The 18301-nt window shown below is 44.2% G+C and overlaps 1 protein-coding gene across 1 annotated transcript in view; it reads left to right on the forward strand.

The window, feature by feature from the left end:
• Positions 1 to 17479, forward strand: part of LOC106808279 — a 27430-nt gene extending 9951 nt beyond the window's left edge. Inside the window, exons 2-12 of the mRNA XM_014810925.1 lie at positions 8994 to 9029; positions 11096 to 11213; positions 12138 to 12253; positions 12380 to 12618; positions 13108 to 13733; positions 14151 to 14276; positions 14510 to 14631; positions 15461 to 15637; positions 15948 to 16743; positions 16988 to 17143; positions 17472 to 17479. Coding sequence (XP_014666411.1) covers positions 12188 to 12253; positions 12380 to 12618; positions 13108 to 13733; positions 14151 to 14276; positions 14510 to 14631; positions 15461 to 15637; positions 15948 to 16743; positions 16988 to 17143; positions 17472 to 17479 — 2316 coding nt within the window. The 5' untranslated portion in view covers positions 8994 to 9029; positions 11096 to 11213; positions 12138 to 12187. The remainder of the gene's footprint in view (positions 1 to 8993; positions 9030 to 11095; positions 11214 to 12137; positions 12254 to 12379; positions 12619 to 13107; positions 13734 to 14150; positions 14277 to 14509; positions 14632 to 15460; positions 15638 to 15947; positions 16744 to 16987; positions 17144 to 17471) is intronic.
• Positions 17480 to 18301: the final 822 nt, after the last annotated feature.

The following is an 18301-nucleotide window of genomic DNA, read 5'->3' on the forward strand; positions in this document are numbered from 1 at the left end:
TATACATTAATAGTCGTGCTGCGTTTGATATAAATAGTTATATCACTAAACATAGAAATTCATCTGGATTAGCTGTACATATGAGTTATTAAAAACATTAAAATTATAAAAGAAGTATGGTCTATACGTACGGTACCTCTCAAAATTGACTTGAAGGACCTTGATAAGAAATCTTATTATGTTAGCGTGAATGTACTTAGACTTTGATCGCTTATATATCCATAATTTAGCTGAGTAAAAATACTAAAACGCTAGATACCTATTGAGAAACTCACAAAGTCTCTCGCCAATTATAAAATGGAGAGGTGCAACAAATACACACACAACTGCTATATAGCCCTAAATCAGTCTATATAGAAATGTTCAAATAGCGCAACTTAAGTTATGTATTCTGAGCATATCTGTTAAGCAATTGCCTAGAAAAAGAAAAAAATAATATATATAAAATAATGTAAAACAACCAAAATGTTCTATCTTACCATAATAGGCTTGTGCCATTTCGCCCACACTTGGAAAGTTCCCCTATTAAGTCAGGTACCTAAGCCGGACTCTCTGTCCTTACTGTTCACCACCCGCATGTCCGAACCCATGGGATTATTACTCTTAATGTACTTTATATATGTCTTCTTTTGAAAACTGTTCACATAATGTACCCCTTCCTCTCTTACGGGGAGACACCATACAACTCACTACACATTATATAGCAACGAACTAACAAAATATCAAATATACTAACCAATCACAGCCTTATAAAAAAACATGTGTACCTTCATTGCATCAGCCACCAATCTCTCAAAAGCAAAAACATTTAATAAACTGATAGGGTAGCTCTCGCTGTTTAAGGCCGTTTTCGACATTCTGTATTTCCTGATTCCGCAGACAGTGACATAACTTTTCAAAAAGTCCATGTATATTGATTGAGTGTTCATTGCATTATACTATTCAATATTAGCTATATATATTATATGGAGGAATGAATAACGATCCAGGGCGTACACATCAACCAAGATAAAAAGTACTAGACCTGGTGCTCAAGATTTCCATGGCATGATCACAGGAACACCAGAGGTCTCCGGACTAGTGGTTGGCTGATCAGAAGGCATGTATTACGTCATTGTGAAGTGAGAAAAAACTACAGCCAGAAACATCTTTATTCTATATTCCACTTTTCAGAACAATGCTCACAGTGATAATCGTCGATAACTTCTATATTATATTGGTCATTATGAGAGACAATGAGGCATTTATTTACGAATGTACCCATTTACTATTCCGACTTACGATGGAAAAACACTCATGACTCATACATAGGCCATACAAATCATGTCATAGATTCACATATTATATACCATATATAGTGTTCCAGCAGCTTTTTGGATTTGTTAACTACACTAACTATCTCAATCCGCACTTCTGACTTTCGAGAGGGTTAGTCCTCCGGGGTAACTGCCGCGCGTACCCTGGATACGTCCGGTCTACCCGGAACTAACCTTGGTATTAACTAAATATGCCGGACCGTACATCGCTACTCCATAAGAGTCTAGCGGATCGACCTACAACCTCCCACTAAACCCTAACCTACCTACCATACAAATAGTGGTTCGAGTTAGTTAACGTCCGGTACCAACCCCAGACCGCACCCGGACAGGTACGTTCCTGCAAGTACCCGGGGACAACCTAGATCCTCTATGTAGAATACTCAGCCAAATGCCTCTCCTATTATGTACGTGTCAAGCATAAATGAGCCAATATTATTTACGTTTACTATTGATAAGTTTTATGTCATCTATTGTTACGTCATTTAAGCGCTTATAGTATCTCACGCTAAGGCTGCCACATCAATCTATAACTACGTAGTGAGACAAGATTCCACAACGCTGCCCCAGCCTTAATACATTGTACACATCCCTATATAATAATTTGCAAATTGAAAATACACTCGAGTTAAAGCTAACTTTATTAGCTGCGGCATCAAGAAGTAGTTGGTAAGCTGTAAGTCATTGGAAACTGTTCAGTTTCTCATGGAAATGCATATCACCACAGCCCATATCACACTTTCACATGAGAGACAAGAGTCAAATAATCTACATCAAAGCGATTAACGTTATTTTAGATGATATACAGTGTACTTATGCAGTAAGACTGGATCCGGCCATCCATCATCACTTGAATGCATCACGAGGTCAATTAAAGGGACTTAGTATATGGGCGATAATTTTTATTGAAGCTCGAGTAATACCTGCCTAATATTCTATATACCTAAATTCTGGATCGAGCTGATATAACTGCATGACACCGTGTCCGCTGACCATTAGGGCGCAAATATCGCAACATCCATGAATTTACAGCTATAGAGGCATTCCGAGTGAACAGAATGTTCTACAACAGCACAAAAATCTTTACCACATTTTTTTTGATTCAAGAGATTCTATACAGGTCACCATGGAACTATTATCGCACCGACATTATCCTATATACATCAAACACACTCTTAAAGTCCGCTTAGCATGCTATAAAACGGCTGTGTGGCTAGAAACCTCACCGGAGCAAGGCATTACGAAAACACTGAAACATAAGGCACTGAAACTATAATATTTTTATTTTAATAGTACTTAACAATCTCTAGATATCACCTCAGAATATACCCAAATTAGAAAATAACGTCTTGGTATCAATATAATAGCTGAAATCTTTATTCCCGGAATGTTGTTAAGTTTCACAGTTAATAAGAGCCGGACTACACCTTTGAAATTATTGTAAAGACCCTAACATCTAATCTCATGCTTGGTAATATTGTGTATCTTGTCTGCTGGTATCTTATGCTAACTGTGGCGAAAAGGGGTAATTTAGTTGGTAATAATCAGGACTGCAATTTCTATTATTGGAATTTGCGAACACCCAATACGGTTATCACCCTTTCCTTGACGGCCCGGAATAAGTTTCCCAACTGGTCGCCCAAGATCGAGGCTGGCGCATCAGGCGATAACGAGGTTGTCTGCGCTTTAAAAGTTATAACAAAACAACTCAGTGCCTGTGATTTGCAGGAGGGGTGAGGGACGATAGCGTTAGGGGATTTATGTGGAACAATATAATATGGTTGCTGTCTAGTAACAAGATTATAACATTCAAAGATGATTGGTATAATACATTTATATTATTCATTCGTTCAATGAAGATAAAAAAAGAACAATTGAGCTATACATTTACTAATATATTTTTTGTTGACACAACAATACAATGTATTTGTCCCAACCGAACAAGCCACAGCCGACAACACATTCTTATGATAGCGAGAAATAAACATAGTTCCCGCTGACATGGCCTGGAGAAGTTGGTCCATCGCTGCCCCATGGGTGCTCTATAGCCCACGCGGCAGTTAATGGTAATAGACGTAGTCAAGTACTTAAGAGACATAATCATACACAGCGTGGAGGACCCATACTTTCAATATAAGTAAGACACCGCTAATTACTAACCAGAGCAGGGAAACGTTCTAACTTTATTCAAAAGTTCAGAAGGAGAATTTATCTATTATATACTTCGATTTTAACCGCGTCGCATAAGACTATAATAATAAAAATCTAAGACACTCGGGTAAGTCCGTGTTTAACAGAATGTAGTACCACACGCAGAAAGATAGATGACATAGTGTTCATATGAAAACCTCTAAAAGTGAACCCAGTGCGGGTGCATAACGAGGTATAGTATTGTCACAAACTTTTTACTATTCCGTAACAGCTCAAAATTTGGATAGTACGGCGGGATGACCCGAACGCAACCCAGGTAATTGGTGTGGTCGGCCCCTAATAATAAATCTCGATATTAATTTCGATGGCGACGTATGAGATCATTGAGGAGTAGAAACAATCATAGCTAATGCACTTATTTACCTTATTTATAAACAAAAGATCTGAACAAGTAAACTCAATACTCTTATTGTTTGCATGTCGTCGACACTTATTAAGAGAATGCGCGAGTATTATTGTGAGCTATCAAAGTCATGTACGGGAGGAGAGATCCAATAACCGCGCGAGTCGGCCTAACCTCGGACTCCATCAACGCGACACACGTGGGTAGAGGGGGCTGCCTCAAGGGACCTATGAACAAGCCTACGGTGTCTTGCAACAACCACTTTCCGCAATCTTTAGCCGCCCTGAAACTACACCCGTCGGCAATATACTGAGGGCCACATATGCGAAGCCTAGTATAGTCGCGACTTCTGGGGTTGACCCATTAGTGTGTACGCAATTCGAGCCCTTCTCCGGTTGTAATCAGGTCCTATGTCACTCAGCGAGCTCCAAATATGACGGAAATGTATATTGGTCCAATATCGCCTGAGTGATATTGGCGCCCATATTGTTTTGCCAATATATGGGTGGTCCCTCTTAACAATATTTAGGTTTTGGCACATATTGGGCCGATAATTGGATTTACGCAATATTTGCTTACTATATGAACTCATAATATGATGGCTATATTGTCAATCTATTATTGGCCTGATGATATTGATTAATTGTCCACGTATGTTCTGAAGTGGCTATATGCCGCAGCCGGCATTTAGTAAACTGTACCAGAGCGATTACTGATATCTTATTTTTTTCGACTTTAAATAAGCCTTTACAATTCTTCAAACTAGCTCGATACTGAGCGAACGAACTCCGCATCGATCACATTGAAAATATCAGACGGCGTGCCGGGCATGGTATTTGAATTTCCTAAATGCACGCAGCCAGTTATAAATTTTTGTGATTTCTCCAGTAAACAGGAGAGGTCTAGGGTAAGGGCTGCTCGGCGCTAGGCATAAAAGCACAGCAAAAATTGTTTTCGCCAATATTGGTCGCAATATCAGCTTGTATCAAGGTCGTTGGTATTCTCGATCAGTTCTAGGGAGGTAACAGCTACCAATACCCATGGGGGCTAACGGCTGTAACCTGGGTAACGCACGGGCGATTTTCTGACGGGGCCATCCCGCAGATCAAGGAAAGCCAAGAAGAGCCCCGAAAACATGAGATACTTGCGAGGGGCGACCACAAAAGAAAAAGTCGCCCTGGAATCGATTGTTCAGGTCGGCGGCCCTTGCGCTCTCTATGATGACGTGCTCTGGCACGTCGCGTTGCTCGCGACTGGCGACTGGCCTAGCCTAGTGCACGCTAAGCGCTTGCACGGTTCGCAGCGGCCTCGGTAGAATTCGATGGTACGGTGTGATCTGTCAAGTCGTTTTACCACTTTAAGCATGCATGTGTGTACTCGTACTTGTATTGGCATTCAGTCAAGAGTAGATAATACTAAGCAAGATGGGAGAAAACCCGATATCCGCGCATTTTATAACGACGATTTTTATTCATCATAATAGTTACTATGCGCACTCGAAGAAGAAAGTATGGGAGGGTGCAATTTTATTGCATCCGCCAGCCTCATGTGGCAATGCGATGCACCACTCCAAATAAAATTTGCCCACCAAGTATGAAAGAAGCAAGTGTGATAACGTGCCTCAGCTTATATGACCACCTAATCACATCACAGACTTCGCTGTACTGATATTCGTTTACTCATTTAATTCTGCTAGCCGTATGCTGTAAATCGTAGATCTTGCAGCGATGTTAATATTATCTCACGTCTAATTGATTCAATCAGGCACGCGCCGCCGACCGCGGGTATATACGTGTGTGCGCTGTGATGCCTGTGCGTCTGTGCTTGCGTGTGTGCCTGCCTCGTGCGTGCGTGCGATGTTCGTGCGTGCGTGCCGTGCGTGCGTGCAGTGGCGTGCGCGGTGTGCCTGCGGGCGTGGGCTTGCGTGATGTGCCTGCGCGCGCGTGCGGGCGCTGGCCTCGTGTGTGCGGCTGTGACCTGCGGCGTGCTTGCGTGTGTGCCTGACGCGCGTGCATGTCGTGCGCGTGCGTGCTGCATCGCGTGCGTGCGTGTCGTTGCGTGGTGTGGCTGCAAGCGTGCTATGTAACCCGTAGGACCAACGACCCGTAGGATTATAGAAGGTAATTCCATGAAAATCCTAAGTGAACATTACACACGTATAGTATTTTCCCTGCCACGGCACACCCGTGTGTCATTCCCGCAGATCTGCAGCTTCGATTGTCAATTTCCCCAAAAGAGATTGTTTGGGCTGTCTCTCGGCCTTCTCATAGCTCCAGCCAACATGCCAACCCTCTACATTGTTAGAGTGTATTAGTACCACGCTAAAACAACTGTCGCCTCCCCCCCACGCCGTACTTTTAATCCAATGTCGCCCCTGGCCAGCAGGCACGTACGCAGCGTCCAGCGTGCACACGGCCATACACACGTGGCCCGTGGCGCGCTTTCTCAACCCTGAGTGGCTTGCCTGAAAATACGCTCGCCGGGACCAAACTGGAAAGGTGAAATATGGAGGGCCTGGATAAATGAAAAGTAGCCCACGAAAGTTATTTTTTGGGGGGTTTGCAAAGAACGGAGGGGGGTGCGGACTCGACTACAACACTGCTGATCTAGATACACACCCATCAAGCTGATATTGGACCAATATTGGCAAAACAATATTTGCTGTGGCTTTATTCCCGGCAGCCGGCACCCTAACCCTAACCCTCCTGTTTACTTGAGAAATCACCAAAAATTTAAAACTGCTGGGCATTTAGGAAATCAAAGACCGTGCCCGGCAGCCGTCTGATATTTTCTAAGTGTCGATTGCGAGTTCGTTCGCTCAGTGATCCGAAGCTAGGAGAATTGGGCTTATTCGAATATACAGTTCGCTTGACATTTCTAAATGCCGGCTGCCGGGCATATAGCCACTTCAAACAATACTGGACCAATAATAATATCATCAGGCCAATATTGGACCAATATAGGCACATATTGGTTCAATATAGGCAGATATTGGTCCAATATCGGCCCAATATTGGCAAAACAATATTGGGCCAATATCACCAGGCCGATATTGGACCAATATCTGCCTATATTGACAGGACAGGACATAACCGAAATGTGCAATATTGCAACAGGGTATACTTTTTAGTGCAGTATATTGGGACAGGGTGTATTTTAGGGCGCAAAGTGGTTTGCGACAGGGTCAGGTTTTCAAGGTCCCCGAGGCACCCCCCTACCCAGTTCCGTGGAGAGTGCCCCCCGGGGCCCCCGTACCACTTTGTAGCCACAAGATCTCGCTTCTCACTATGTGACGACATGCAAACAAAGATATTGAGAATTGTTAATTTATAAATTAATAAAGATATTTATTTCATTATTTGTGCATAATTATTATTAGGCCGACCAAAAAATTACCTTTGGTTCGGGTCACCCGCCCGACTTCACATTTCTGAGTGATAAAATATGTGACTGCGGTCACTTTTAGAGGGTTTCAAGAAAAAATAAAATTCAAAGATACCGCCTGCCGATCATACATATTCAAATATCCGACTCTTGTCATTTTATTTACCTAAAGAGAGTTCCAAAATATTTATAAACAGAACTTCGTTGGCGAGAAGTGAAACAGTTCGTACCTACGTTTCCTACAACGTGAAACAGTCGTATAGAGCCTGGGTCGGCTACTTCATAAACATAGCCTGAAAGTCGTATGGCGCGGCGGCCGGCTTTGATGTACGCGATCGATCGCATACTATATAGTATACGCATGCTATCGTGCTATACGCGGCCGCAGAGCCATTTACACTTCGGTTACTCGCTCGTTCAAAGGGACGATTAATCTAGCTCTGTTTTTGGAGCGATTCCTAACCCTACTATCCAGGTGTTCACATTTTGAAAACAATGTCAGGACTTGCAGCAATGGTACATGCAACTGCAAGTCATTTGCATCTCGTGGCTCTTGCATTTAAAGCTGTATACCCTATATTTAACTTGTGAAATTTTTTTTTTATTCCTGCCTACCCATGTTTTTGCAGGAAAAAAAATAAAAAATAAAAAATGTTATAGTATACCTACCTACCTACCCTAATTTTCACAATCCATGTGACCCGAACCAAAGGTATATTTTTGTTTGGCCTTAGTAGGAATCTAGAATCACAGTGTACAATGCCATTGTGCTAGGTTACAAATATAAGATTGCAAGTGAATCATACGAATCCTGATAACAGATGACTAGTAATGGAGTAATGACCATAATAAAAAGAGCAAGATCAAAACAAGTAACTGTAAAAATTCTCCATAATGAACAACAAGCTAATGCGTGAATAAATGATAACATAATAGCAAAATATCTCGTTGTTTTCGTGATACAATAGATCTGATAATATGTTCAACAGTCAGAAGTTTCTATATACAGTCCGACCTCCTTTATCCGGCCATCCATTATCCGGAAATCTCTATTAACCGGCCGCGATCTCGCAGTGTATGTAATGTTCTTTGTTTTTCATTTATTTCCACCTAAAAATCTCGCTCAAAACTCGCGCGATGTACAGTACCAACCATACGTGTGTTTGCGTGTGAGCGTGCGCGCGCATGTGTGTGTTGTCCGCTCGTGTCCGCTATGCCTCCGGTAAAATTTCTGTTTTATTTCATTTTATTTCCATTTCATATAAGCCATAAAACACGACAGTTTGTTACAAATAATCATAGCAACAAGTAAATACATTATCACATGCATAAACCCTACTGAACTGCATAGAAATGCTGTGTTCGAGCATAACTCTCATATATCCGGCCAAATCCCATATCCGGACGGGTGCCAGTTCTGATGTGGCCGGATAAAGAAGGTCGGACTGTAATGAATAAACAACAAAATTAATACAATGGTTTTAAAATCATCAATAAACATGGGAGAATAACGTTTAAAAAATATAAAAGTGAAACTAGCATACCATTTCTGTTTGAATTCTGCATTATGTATTAATGCATAAAAAAATCACAATTTCTTAAATCAATTGCCGAGAACACTAGCTAGTGAGCGTGCAATTTAACCCCAGACTTTAGTCTGGGTGTTTTGACAGTTGCAGCAGCTTAAATTTATTTAATGAGTTAAGATTGTTGCCGTTGGGTCACTTCATCTTCTTCAGGTTTTCCCAAGAGGCTTCCCAGAGGCTGTTACTGAGGTATGTACAATATTCTCTCAAATATTGAACTTTCCCTGTCTGTAGAATGTTTAATTTGTCCACCTTGTATGATTAATTAAATTGACTACGTTACAAATTTTCTGTGGCGTATATTTGTCAAAAAATTTGTTGCAATTTCAGGGTTCTTGTTAACTTTTGAAAAAGCAGGTAATTTGACAATGAATAGCAGGTAACTGTTTTTTCGGCACGGACGGTAGGGCGAGCGGCGAAGGCGCGAAGTGTTTTTTTTCACCACCATTTTTTATTAATTAGAAAAAATTTATGATTTGACCCACAAATAGCCTATTTTGATGGGTATGGGTTCTAGAATTTGGTAGTTTAGATAGGAAAATATATGCTATTAAGTACCTATTATTAGGTATCTATTATAAAAAGAAAAACCCGCCCGTGCACAGAGTTAGTCTTGGGTTGGAAGTATTTAAAATAAACTTCGTTTTTTAGATAGGAAAATATATGATATTAAGTATCTATTATAAAAAGAAAAACCCGCCCGTGCACAGAGTTAGTCTTGGGTTGGAAGTATTTAAAATAAACTTCGTTTTTTCAAATATGGATTAAATATTTTACCGCCTTTAGTGGGAGTTTCTCTTAAATTGATAGCCGGTAACAAATTGCGCGATAGGCGGTAAAAATAACCGGTTACCGGCTATTAACAAGAACCCTGCAATTTTTTTACATGAAAAGTAAGTACTAACAGGACTAAATGTATCCTCGAATTCCTACCTGATAAGATTGTTTGTCAACTAAAGTAAAACCTCGTTATGCCGCCACCATCGGGACTTGGGAAATATCGGCGTTATAACGAGGTATAGAAATTGCAGTCTGATATTACCACTAAATACCCCCCCCCCAGTTGCTAGAAAACCAATAAAAATAGATGATATGATTATAAACAAAGTTTTAATGACAACAAAAAATCATATTAACAAAATTTCTTTGTTTTATAACTGAATTTAAGTACTATTAAAATAAAAATATTATAGTTTCATGTTTGTTTTAGTGTTTTCGTTTGTCCGGAGTTTAGCACATGTACATGTACATTTAAGTTTGTGTATAGTATTTTGATAGTCCATGGTTAAATCTTTCTTAAAAAAAGTGTAAAATTTTCTGTTTAGAACATTCTGAAATGAGTGAATTCATGTGCGATTGTAGGAGGGACACGTCAGAAATGTCACATTTAGTAGAATATGCGTTCGACTCAAAATATCGCAATACAGTCTGAATTGACCTCTGAGCATCAAGTGATGATGGTGGCGGAATCTCTACCGCTAGTACTATACCACTAAATACTACTGCTATTACATAGGACTCGCGTGGATGTGCTGTGTGTATGTTACCATAGAAACTGAACAGCCGATACCGACCAACACTCGATGGCGGTATAAGTTAACGAGTGTATTTTCAATGCATTTATATAGGATTGTACATAGCTATAAGGCTGGCAGTTGGCGGTTAATGAGTGGCGGTATTACTAAGCTAAATGACGTACAAATAGATACAAACGATCTGTACATTGGCATTTTCCTGACGATAAGTGAGATTGGCGATATTACGAGGGGGTGGTATAACGAGGTTTTAGTGTAGTTAAAAATCCAAAAAACCTGGGCGATTTGGTATATTGATCATGACATGCTTGCTATGGCCTATGTATGAGTCATGAGTGTTTGTTCCCATCGAACGGAATAGTAAAATAGTAAGTATAATGCAGTAATTTAACCATAAAAAGTTAACAGAATCACTTACATTTTTTGAAAAAGTGGAAAAAATTTTCGCTTTTACTATTCACAATGACGTAATCACTTTAAAACAATCCGAATTGGTGTTCCTGTTGATGCCATGGAAATTTGATCTAGTACTATCTGAAGTTTACTGGATCTTATTATTTATATAAGTATTGGATATCATGCCACCAACAAAACAAATTAAATGTACTCGGTAAGATGTGACCTTAAACAGAAACTCCCATCAACATTAATTTTGTAAATGTTGGCAGATATGAATCATGTTATAATATTGTATATATTTTTGTTTGTGTTGTATTGTAGTTGGTAGTGTTCAAGAGGTACAATGATTTCAAGAAACTTCACAAAGTTCTTTCGACACTGCATAAAGATCTATACCTGAAAGGGGAATTTCCCAAGTTTGCAAAGGCAAAGCTATTTGGTAAGATAGACATTTTGTTGTTATTACATTATTTTGATATATATAATTTTTTCTTTTCTAGCAATTGCTTAAATTATATATAATATTTTGAACATTTTATATTTAGGCATAGTTGTTTGTGCACTCATCCATTTAAAGGGAGAGCTTACTCTAGGTTCTAGGGTTATTTTCAGCTAATTTAGGTTATAATTACGCTACATAAAAAGTTTCATGGTTCAGTCACCATTAGAAATGTATTTTTTAAATGTTTTAAAACTAACGACTACAGTTTGATTACAACGACGGTGGCAACGATTACAACGCCACTCAAAGCGCACGATCTGATAAGTTGCGCAAAACCACTTTCCAGCCAAGGGCTACAGACCGAGGGTGTTTCTTATTTATTAATTTAAAAGCAAAAGGATTGTAATATCTTATAAACGACACATAGTTTAATTTATAATATGGATAAATTTGCCCTAAAATGAATATCGTTCGGTTAAATAGCATTTAGGTATAAATATAATTGCACTTTTGTGATTAGCCCTCGGTCTGTAACGTGCAAAATAAATTGTCAAATACGCAACTTTTTCGGGGTGGCAGCACGGTCGCGGGTGTCATGGCGCCGTTCAAATTTCATAGCGTTGATGTGTAATTAATTATAACAATTAAATTAGGTATCTGGTAACAAATACGTGTGGGTATAGACGATTTGTTATACAGTAAGTACAGCTGTATGCAGTAAAGTCCTAGAGACTACTGTCCCTTTAATTGTTTTATTACTTAATATACATATAAAATATTTCACTTGGTCATCCGTGATACACAGATATGCATGTACAAATACACATCCCTATAACTATACTAATTTACTTGCCAACATTTGGCAATAGAATTGGTGTCAGGCAGTGCACAATGTAAACGGCGTTTCATGTTATTCATCAGGTCGCTTTGATGAGGAGGTGGTAGAAGAAAGGCGGCTATGTGCATTACAGATGTTGGAATTCATTGCTCAGCACTATCCGCTGTTTACCAGCAAGTCTTTCTTGGAATTTTTCGAGGTGTGTAGGGCACAGTATTTCCAGGCTGATAACGAATTCACATGTTTAGTAGTGCAATGCTTGGTTTTCTGCAATGAAAAAGGTGCTGTTTTTGGCAATGCTGTTCTTAGCACTCTCCTCTTTTAGGGTGCAGTGGCACTTGATCCTGGCCGAGAGATGAAGGCGTTACGAGACGAGATTTTGCAGCCGACTGTGATACAAGATGGTGTTGCTAGCCAAACGTCCGCCATTCATGAAGAAAACCATTCTTCTGCAAAGGGTGACACACATGTGATAGAAGCATCGCCAGGCGTTGACTCATCTTCAGCATCTGCCTCTAGAGATCCGTGCGATGGTGGTGTAGCCAAGTCGGGCTCGAAACCGAGGTAAAAAAAACGTTCTGTGTGACATTTCAGCATTGCATGGAATAAAATCATTACCAGCACCGCAACAACTGCGAGCGATTACGACGGCCTTTTTATTTCGATTCTCGTCGACTGTTGATGCCAATTTTTCATGCTCTTGCAGGGGTAGAAATTAACTATGGAACAGGGGAGTCCAACGTACTCCCTGCCCTCAAAAAGAGGGAGTCGCAGCAAAATGACGGAGTCCACAATCTGAAGTTCAAAACTAAAGATATTAACAATAACGCATGTGCTTATTTTGAAGATTCATGCAGTTGCACATCTACCAAATTTTCTTTGGACATTTGCTGGAAAAATCGCGAGGCCGTGCTCTGGAACGAACTAGTTGGTATATAGCAGAATTTTCATGGAGTCACACGGACCCCTGCATATGTCAAATCAGGGAGTCCGACAGTAAATCAGGGAGTATTGCCTCCGGACTCGCGTTAATTTCGCACCCTGCTCTTGCAGCGGACGTGAGCTCGCGGCGCAGGCGGAGAGTTTAACATCGCTCGGCGGCGTCTGGCAGTACCGGCAGACGGCCGACAACCTCAGTCTGAGCTCCGACGACAACGCCGACGTCGACGACGACGAGAACTCGTTCACGACGTTCACCGAGTCCGAGTCGGGCCTCAGCACGCCGCTGCCGAGCTCCGACATCTCACTGTTTGACCCGCTCGCGGATGCGTCACCCGTGGCGGCCGCGAGCAACGCGTGGCTGCTCTCGGCGATGGTCGCCTGCGCGCAGCTGGAGAAGCCTGAGCCGCAGCGGCGCCTCGACGCGCTGCAGTTCCCGAAGGCGTTCTCCGAGTACGAAGACGTCGAGACGCCGAAGGCCGAGGCGCCGCGAGAGTTTGCCGACGCCGACAGTCTGGACATGCAGGAGGCTGGCGGGGTTCCCGACGCGCCGTGGAGGGAGTCGTCTTCATCGTCGAGCATCCCTGCCCCTCAGCCGCGCGACCGTGGGTCGATGACTCTACCGGTGCGCAGTCCGCAGCGGGTCTTAGGCAGCAAGCCATCGACCCCTTGCCGCACTCCCACGTCGCCGGCCCCGCAGCCATTGCTGTCCCCAGAGGTGCTTGATATCAACGGGAAAGGTGAGCGAGTGAGATTGTTGCCGGGAGAATTGCGCTTGAAAACGTTGATTCAGTACGACGAATCGATTCGATCATTTCACTTTATTCCCAGTTGAAATTTGTGTAGTTTGGTAATGTGTGCTGTTTTTTTAAAATGTTACCCAGTTTGTAATGTTTCGAATCATTCTTGTATTACGTTTAGGTGATGCATCAAAAATCCGTCTGTTTTTTGCCACCCCTATAAAATTACACACTCAAGTGTACTAGAATAAATTTTTAATGTTTGTTTCCACGAATAGTCTGCTATCTGGTATGTGACGTGAGGTGTAAAAAGCAGGGGGTATTCATATTCTGAAGGTTGAAAGTGTTTATGGAGGTTTGCTGTATTTTGATTATGTAATGGAATGCGCAAGTAATGATTTTCTCAAACAATATTAGGCGCATACATCTACGAGGCAGCTAACCTAATAAGCTTAGCCCAGGAGAATGAGGCAGACGGCCAGTGTAGACTCTCATTCCAATATTACAAGATGGGAGTGTCGCTGCTGCTGAAAGGCGTGCAAGGTATTACTGCACTAATGCATCATTAGCAATGTTCCCGTGCATTGGTTTGCCATTAGATTAGCAGTGGTGAATGAATGAGAATTGTCGTTAGCATTATGCCATTTTCAGATTAATTGAATAGATTACGCACGTTGACCCGATACATGATTTCTGGATTAGAACACGTCGCTTGAATAATTAAACGGCACATGCGCTCGTAAAAAGTGTTGGTCTGCCATTTTCTCATTTCCAAGGCGATGGTGATGCAAGCAGGAGAGAAGCAGTAAGGAGAAAGACAGCACAGTATCTGATGAAGGCTGAAGACCTATATAATAACCACTTGTCTGCAACAGACACTGACAACCAGCGATGGGGAGTAAGTATTCATTACCCCTCACGCCACAATGAAGCAGGTGATGTTGAAATTAGACTGGCATAGTGCAGGACTTTCCACTGAGTTGTTGTCTGTATGCAAATGCAACCGACTAAGAAATAATTTGCCGAATTGCTGGTCAAATGTGGTTGTGTTTCTGTGTCAGCAGAGGTTCATAATGGCCAGGACACCAGTATTTTCATTTAAATACAGGTAGGATAATATCTTGTGCACGTGGTCATGCACTTGGTTTCGGCTATGTGACGTCTGTTGCATGCTTTTTATTTGTGTTTTACAGAATCAGTAAAGGCTAGAGCTGTTTCAGTTACATGTGCCAGGTCAGAATTAATGCATTTTAGTATGCTGTGTTAAAAACTCTATCACCATAATGTTCTGCAATAGGTTATACCATCAGCTAACAGCCTGCATTGTAAACATCATAATCCACAAATTCAGTGCACAAGGTCTTATATTGGTCTGGCCTTTGCTTTTTTTTGTATTCATACATGTTGCTATCAAAATGGTGTCGGTTGCAGGATTTCCTTCTCTGATAAAATGACGATACACTGATGTATATAATAGACACAGCCACTCGAAATGGTAGTAGTTTGTGAAACAGGACTTTACCTACACAAACACATTTTCACTCGCTAAATAGGCATGTTTAACGTATGCGCAGTGGAAAAATGCAGAGGAACTCGGATGTTCACTCGCTTCATTACTCCGTCACATACGTTGCGCTCGTCTAGCCTAATTAACTTTGTCGCAAACACCGACGCATTGCACTCCTTTGCCATTCACCGTGGTCACCGTGTACGATGTCTTTGTGCAGGAGGACAGCGAGACCTCCCCGTCACGACAGTACCAACAGCCGCAGCAGCTAGAGGATAACAGCCCAGCTCTCTTGGAGGGCCCCACAGTAGAGCTGGGCTACTACAAAGTGTTGGGCATCATCGACAAGGCGCTACTCGTCCTCGACTCGACCAGCGAACGCACGTTTGCGCTGAAGGTATGGAATTCGCGCGCGCTCTAATGCCGAGTCCGATCTCGTCCCCCAGCCACAACGATTGCTGCACGGGTCACCCACGTCAATTGCTGTTTGCTAGGTAAAATGTACTGTAGTTGTCCATGGTCGGTCCCCGCTTGAACCTATGCGTGCGTTAACTTACAGGGGCACGTTTTCAGAAAGAAAATTAGTCCAAAACATTACCCTGGACTAGAACTATTTCTCGTAGACCGTTAGACAGAATTTTGTCTCGTAAAGTTACGAGGAAGTTTAGACCAGCCAGCTCTCACAGACCGTGGTACATTTTTTCCAGGTGCTGAGCAAGACCAGCTCGCCGACGTCCAGCTACAGCATCGTGCCGACGACGGTGCCGCACATGGTCAAGCTCGTGCGCTTCTACGAGACGGACAACGCCATCTTCCTCGTGCTCGAGCTCGCTGCCGGCGGCAAGCTGTGGAGCTACGTCAGCTCCTACCTCAACCAGCAGGCAAGCGGCTTCCCGCACGACGACGACGACGACGACGTGTTCGCCGACGCGCACGAGCAGCGGCTACGACGGCCGGACGGCAGCGCGGCGGCGCACAGTGGCGCTCCCGCGGCTGCCGAGCGCGACCTGCTGCGCATCCCCGAGTGCGCGTCCGGCGGCTCGAGTCAGAGCTCGGTGGAGTCGAACGAGGCGTGCACGCGCGGCTACGCGGAGCTGTTCAAGAACTACGCTTCCAACGTCGGCCGCACGTTCCGCCGCATGTCCGGCGGCGAGCCCCCGCCGCCGGATCCGCGGGCAGGGGGCGCCAGCGGCGGTGGTGAGTGTGCGCCGTGCGTCGTCGCGGAGGAAGAGTCCGACGACGATGACGACGATGACGACGGCGGCGACGACTTTGACGACTTTGAGAGCGTGATAAGCGGCGCGAGGCCCTCGATGCACAACTTCAGCATCAACAGCGTCGACAGCGACCACGGCTTCCGGGAGAGGGCGCTGTCGAGCCTTGACGGCGAGCACAGCGTCCACGAGAGGGCGCTGTCGAGCGGCGGCGCGCTCGCGGACGCCTCGCTGGAGTCGCTGCGAGCCGCCAAGTCGCGTCCGTCGGACGGCCGCGTCCGCAAAAGCTGTGGACAGAGGCGTCGTCGTGTCGCCGGACGTGCTGGGCTCAAGCAGCTGCGACTCGCATGTAGTGTGCATCGTGAAGCACTCGCGAATCGGCGAGTCCTGCATAGATGACAATGGTGTCTCGCCACCCATGCGACTATGCGACTCATCCATAGCAGACAGCGTCGTACCACCCTCGCTATACTGTGAGTCTTCCGTAGCGCACAACGTCGTACAACCCACGCTATTCTGCGAGTCTTCTGTAGTGGACAGCGTCGTACCACCCTCGCTATTCTGTGAATCAGCTATAGCAGACAGCTTCGCACTATTCTGTGAGTCTTCCATAGCGCACAGCATCGTACCACCCATGCTATTCTGTGAGTCTTCCGTAGCGCACAACGTCGTACCACCCACGCTATACTGTGAGTCTTCCGTAGCGCACAACGTCGTACAACCCACGCTATTCTGCGAGTCTTCTGTAGTGGACAGCGTCGTACCACCCTCACTATTCTGTGAGTGTTCCGTAGCGCACAACTTCGTACCACTCACGCTATTCTGTGAATCAGCTATAGCAAGCCCAGCTTCCACTATTCTGTGAGCTATCCATAGCGCACAGCATCGTACCACCGCACTATCTGTGAGTCTTCCATACGCACAGCATCGTACCAACCCACACGCTATTCTGTGAGTCTTCCATAGCGCACAGCATGCGTACCACCCATGCTATTCTGTGAGCTCCATACGCCACAGCATCGTAGCCACCATGCTATTCTGTGAGTCTTCCGTAGCGCACACGTCGTACCACCCACGCTATTCTGTGAGTCTTCCGTAGCGCACAACGTCGTACCACCCTCGCTATACTGTGAGTCAGCTATAGCAGACAGCCTCGCGCTATTCTGCAAGTCTTCTGTAGTGGACAGTGTCGTAATATCCACGCTATTCTGCGAGTCATCTGTCCCAGACAGCGTCTCACCACCCACGCGACTATGTGAGTCTTCCGTACAAGACAGTGTCTCACCACCGACGCGACTATGTGAGTCTTCCGTACAAGACAGTGTCTCACCACCGACGCGACTATGTGAGTCTTCCGTACAAGACAGTGTCCTCACGCACCCACGCGACTATGTGAGTCTTCCGTACAAGACAGCGTCTCACCACCGACGCGACTATGTGAGTCTTCCGTACAAGACAGTGTCTCACCACCGACGCGACTATGTGAGTCATCTATACCTGCCAGCATCACACTACTCTGCGAGTCCCCCGCAGCTATCACCGCTGCGTCGTCGAGGCACCTCCGTGAGCCGTCCGCACCGCGCGCCGCCTCGTCTCGCTCGCGACTGCGCGAAGCCAATGGCGTCTCGTCGCCCCGGACAAGCCGAGACCTGCCGCGTCCGGCCTCGCGCCAGCCGTACGACTCGAGACCCGCCGAGTCCGGCCTCGCGTCCGCGTTCGTGTTCAGCGTCGCGTCGACGACGGACTCAGCAGCTCTCTCGGCGCTGCAGATCAACGCATCGACGTCCGACGACCCTGCGACCTCTGCCCCGACCTCCGCCGGGTCACCCCGGGTGCCGCGGCGCTGC

This window comes from Priapulus caudatus, unplaced genomic scaffold (assembly GCF_000485595.1).
Source record: "Priapulus caudatus unplaced genomic scaffold, Priapulus_caudatus-5.0.1 Scaffold265, whole genome shotgun sequence".
NCBI lineage: Eukaryota > Metazoa > Priapulida > Priapulimorpha > Priapulimorphida > Priapulidae > Priapulus > Priapulus caudatus.